Genomic DNA, 3,713 nt, shown 5'->3' with positions numbered 1-3,713 from the left:
AGCTGTAATAATATACCAAGGCCATGCATAATAATAAAAATAATAATAAATAATACTCTAAATAGGAATACATATCTTCTATATAGATTCACATATTATGACTAAAGCAAAAAGCAGTTAATAAAAGTTTACATTTAAAACAAAACAATCTGATCAGATGGATTGTGAGTGGCCAAACAAATCAATAGTTTACTAATATTTAATATTTGGCTGTATAAAGTAATGCTAAAGACAGTCGCTAAAGAAATGCGACACGGACCACTTTTAAAGCACATAGGAAAAAGGACAAAAGCAACATTAAAAGTTAAAATGCATTTTAATTAAATTAAAAAATCATTTTGAAATATATGCTACAAAGTGGAACAGACCATATTGATGTGGATAATGACTGCTGACAAAATAAAGAAATAACAGACACATTCATTAATCATTATATTTTCTGAATTATAGTTAAGATATGTACTTTGTGTCACCCTTATTTTTTCAGTAAGTATTGATACTGTTATATTTCAGACGAGTCAAATTTCAACTGTCCTTTGTAATAAATATCATAAAATAATAGATTCACATAATAAATATTCTTTACAATAAAAAAGGTTTTAAACAGACCTTTGTCTTAAAAATAGTCAATTTTGTGATTTTATACATAAAATATACAAAAAAAAAGCCTGGTGGTGGCTAAGGCATTTAAAACAGAGCACACACTCACACACAACATTAAAACACATACACACACACAAAAACGTCACCACCTGGACACACAAAGTCCTAGTACTCCTAGGTTGAAAGAGCTTATTTCTTTAAGGCTACTAAGTTTTCTGGCACCTGTAATGAGACGTCTAGTAACAGAAATAAGAAAGACTTCCGGGGGGGGGGGGGGCGAAGATAACAAATATTCCTTCAACAGAGAACCGTCTCTAATACCAATACATATTAAAAAAATACATATATATATTTTAATAAAGTACGTGGTGGAGGGGCGGAGAGAACAGTGTTCTAAATTAACTAACCCCTTTGCAACTTTTTGGTAGGAACAATCAAAAACTCTAAGAATATTATTAAGGTCGTATTAGATCCTCTCTCTAGTTAGATATTACTTTAGACCGGTCTTTGTAAAAGCGATGTATAGGTTTTGCAACACACAGGAGGCAATGGAGAACAGTGTGGGGGCTGCTAATTTATATAGTGGTCTTCATTAAATTAAAAAACAAACAAAAAACAAAAATTATAAGACAAAAAAAAAAAAATTTTGCCATGAGACAAGGTTAAAAGGAAAGGAAGGGAGCGAACGTGGAAACAGGGAGACTGGTTTACCTTTTAACTAATATGGTGTTAACCGCCAGATGCCGAAAGTAGAACACCCATTGATTTGGGGATTCCGGCCAGGCAGAAGATGACAGGTGGAGGTACTACAGAACACACATACAAACAAATATATATGTACGTATGTGTAAGCAAACACAGCAAATAGTCCGTAGGGCAGGGAGAAACAGCCCTCTTCTATTCAGGAAGCTTTGCCCAGCCCTCGGGGAACCTCATCCAGTTTGCAATAGACGGTATTTGAGTTTTTACATCTGCAGCCAGGACGATTAACTCTGTCATAACATCCTCGGCACAGTTTTAGGCATCCTTTAGCAGGCGGGTAGCAAAGCAAACAGGGCAAGAACAAGGACATAATCCCCATGCACATGTATCTGGAGCAGCAGTGCGACTGGGTACAGGAGCAAGGATTATCTGCGCACGAGTCCCCCTCGTCATCGTTGGAACAGTGATAGAAGGCTGCTTTCACCAGGCACATGCAGGTGCCGTACTCCACCATGCTCTCGGCAGAACACAGACACTGGCGGTTGCAAGCCAGGCATGACGGTAGGGTCCTTGGGGCAGTGCAGTCCGCGCACTTGCACTTGCCACACTGTTCACAGATAAACCTGTGCTGCGTCGAGTCTACTTTCACAGAGCTCTTTAAGTCTTCTACCACCAAAGCAGACGTTTTGGGCTGCATTCGTACTACCCGCTCCGTCCGATGCCCCAAGCCCATCCTCGGCGGTGGGGACTGTCCCAGAAGTTCTTGTTCAGAGGAGGCACTGTTTGTGCTCCCAGAGCTTGCCGCACTTCCAGTGCTGGTGGACCTGCTGAGCACGGGCACCCTTCCATTATACAGGTGCCCAGTGTGAGCCAGGTGAGCGGGTCTGTGCTCATTATTATTATTCACATTAATTGGTATGATCTCATGAGTCCTCTCCGGCTTACTGTGCCGAGGAACAGTTTTGGGCCCATGCTTTCTTACCACAGATGGGGCTTCTGTATATTCATTCCTGCCCCGAAGAGCTTTGATCTGGTCCAAGGACAAAATAGTTGTTGGTTGAATTTCCCGATCATAGTCCAACCTCTGTCTGCTGTCTAAAGAAGGCTGCTGTATGACCACTAATGAACCGCTAGGGCCATGTTGACTTGATAGCTCCATCTGTAGTGATCTCGACGTCTGGCATTCAACGTAAACTTGGCATGCATCTGAAAACCTGCACGAAGAAGACAAAATAAAGATTTTAGAGCGAGGAAGTTTATATCCATTTATAACATATTTGCAAATATAGAGTTATTTCTGCTTGTTCACTGGAAGCCCCAACATTGAAAAATACAACCCACTCTAGGTAGGGGTTAGGCGTATTATTTATATGCCCCACGGGCTGTGTAATATATACATTCAATACATGAGGTTACAGTTTTCTGGAGTAACTCAAATGTTGGCTGTAAATAAAAGCTATATTTCTGGCAGAAATGTGTCTATTCTTGCATGATCCAACTAGTCCATAATAAAACAAAGCCTCCAGATGTAAAGTTACTGTGCCAGAAAAAAAAAAAAAATGTTTTGTAACCATGGATCGTAACAAGAATTTTAGGCAACATGTAGCGAATTAATTCTATTGTGATTTAGGAGTGAGAGTGAGGCGATAGGACACAAAATTCTAGAAAAAAACCCAAATATATATATTTTTCTAGAATATATTTTTTTTCCCCCAGTGACAAAAATTTGCAGTATTCCAAAACATTTGCTTCTTTCTGCAAAAATCCAAGTAATTGCAGAAAAGTATGGTTAAATGGGGAAAAAAAATCATTAAAAAGTCCAAGGGCTGTAAAGATCTTTAAAAAAAAAAATAAAAATCTTTAAAGTATTTCAAATCTGAATTTCAATGTGAGAAAGTTAAGTTTTACCATTAATGATCGTCAACAGATCAGAATAATCATGAATTGCTAAAAAGGAGTAGGTTCTGGGCAGTGGGAGGGGGGAGAGAGAGCTCGTTCTACGAGAGAGGAGAGGAGGGATGGGGGAAGACAGAGGGGAAGGAAAAACTTATGAATGAAAACAACCCCTTGCTGGTGGGGGGGGGGAGAGAGAAAGAAGAGGAGATTACCGCAGGGGGGCGGACTTTCCACTCATCCCCACTGCAGAGCCATGTCTTGTCTCATCCACTTTAATTCACTTCTTCTGCCCCAATACACGACACACCCCTTATTTATGTTGGCTACACGGGCATCATGTGCCAGGTGTTATCGCCCCTTCCATAAAGGGGGCATTTACAGGCACCAGACCCACAATATAGAAGGCGATCGCCATTCACTATCACCACCACTGTGATCCATAAACTTAATTCGCTCCATCACTCGCAAAACTTCGACCTAAGCTTCAATAGGCGCTGCATGCAGATTCACCT

The 3,713-nt window shown here is 40.0% G+C and overlaps 1 protein-coding gene across 1 annotated transcript; it reads right to left on the bottom strand.

Moving 5' to 3' along the window:
* Positions 1-1,504: 1,504 nt before the first annotated feature.
* LOC149289384 (protein sprouty homolog 1-like) lies at positions 1,505-2,464 on the bottom strand. The gene has a single exon (XM_089490779.1). The coding sequence runs from the start codon at positions 2,462-2,464 to the stop codon at positions 1,505-1,507; it is 960 nt and encodes a 319-aa protein (XP_089346905.1).
* Positions 2,465-3,713: the final 1,249 nt, after the last annotated feature.

The sequence above is a fragment of the Sceloporus occidentalis genome, unplaced genomic scaffold, assembly GCF_023333645.1.
Source record: "Sceloporus occidentalis isolate IW3139 unplaced genomic scaffold, rSceOcc1.0.p SCAF_46, whole genome shotgun sequence".
Taxonomy (NCBI): domain Eukaryota; kingdom Metazoa; phylum Chordata; class Lepidosauria; order Squamata; family Phrynosomatidae; genus Sceloporus; species Sceloporus occidentalis.
Note: the sequence above shows the minus strand (reverse complement) of the source record. Positions and strands in the feature narration are given on the sequence as shown.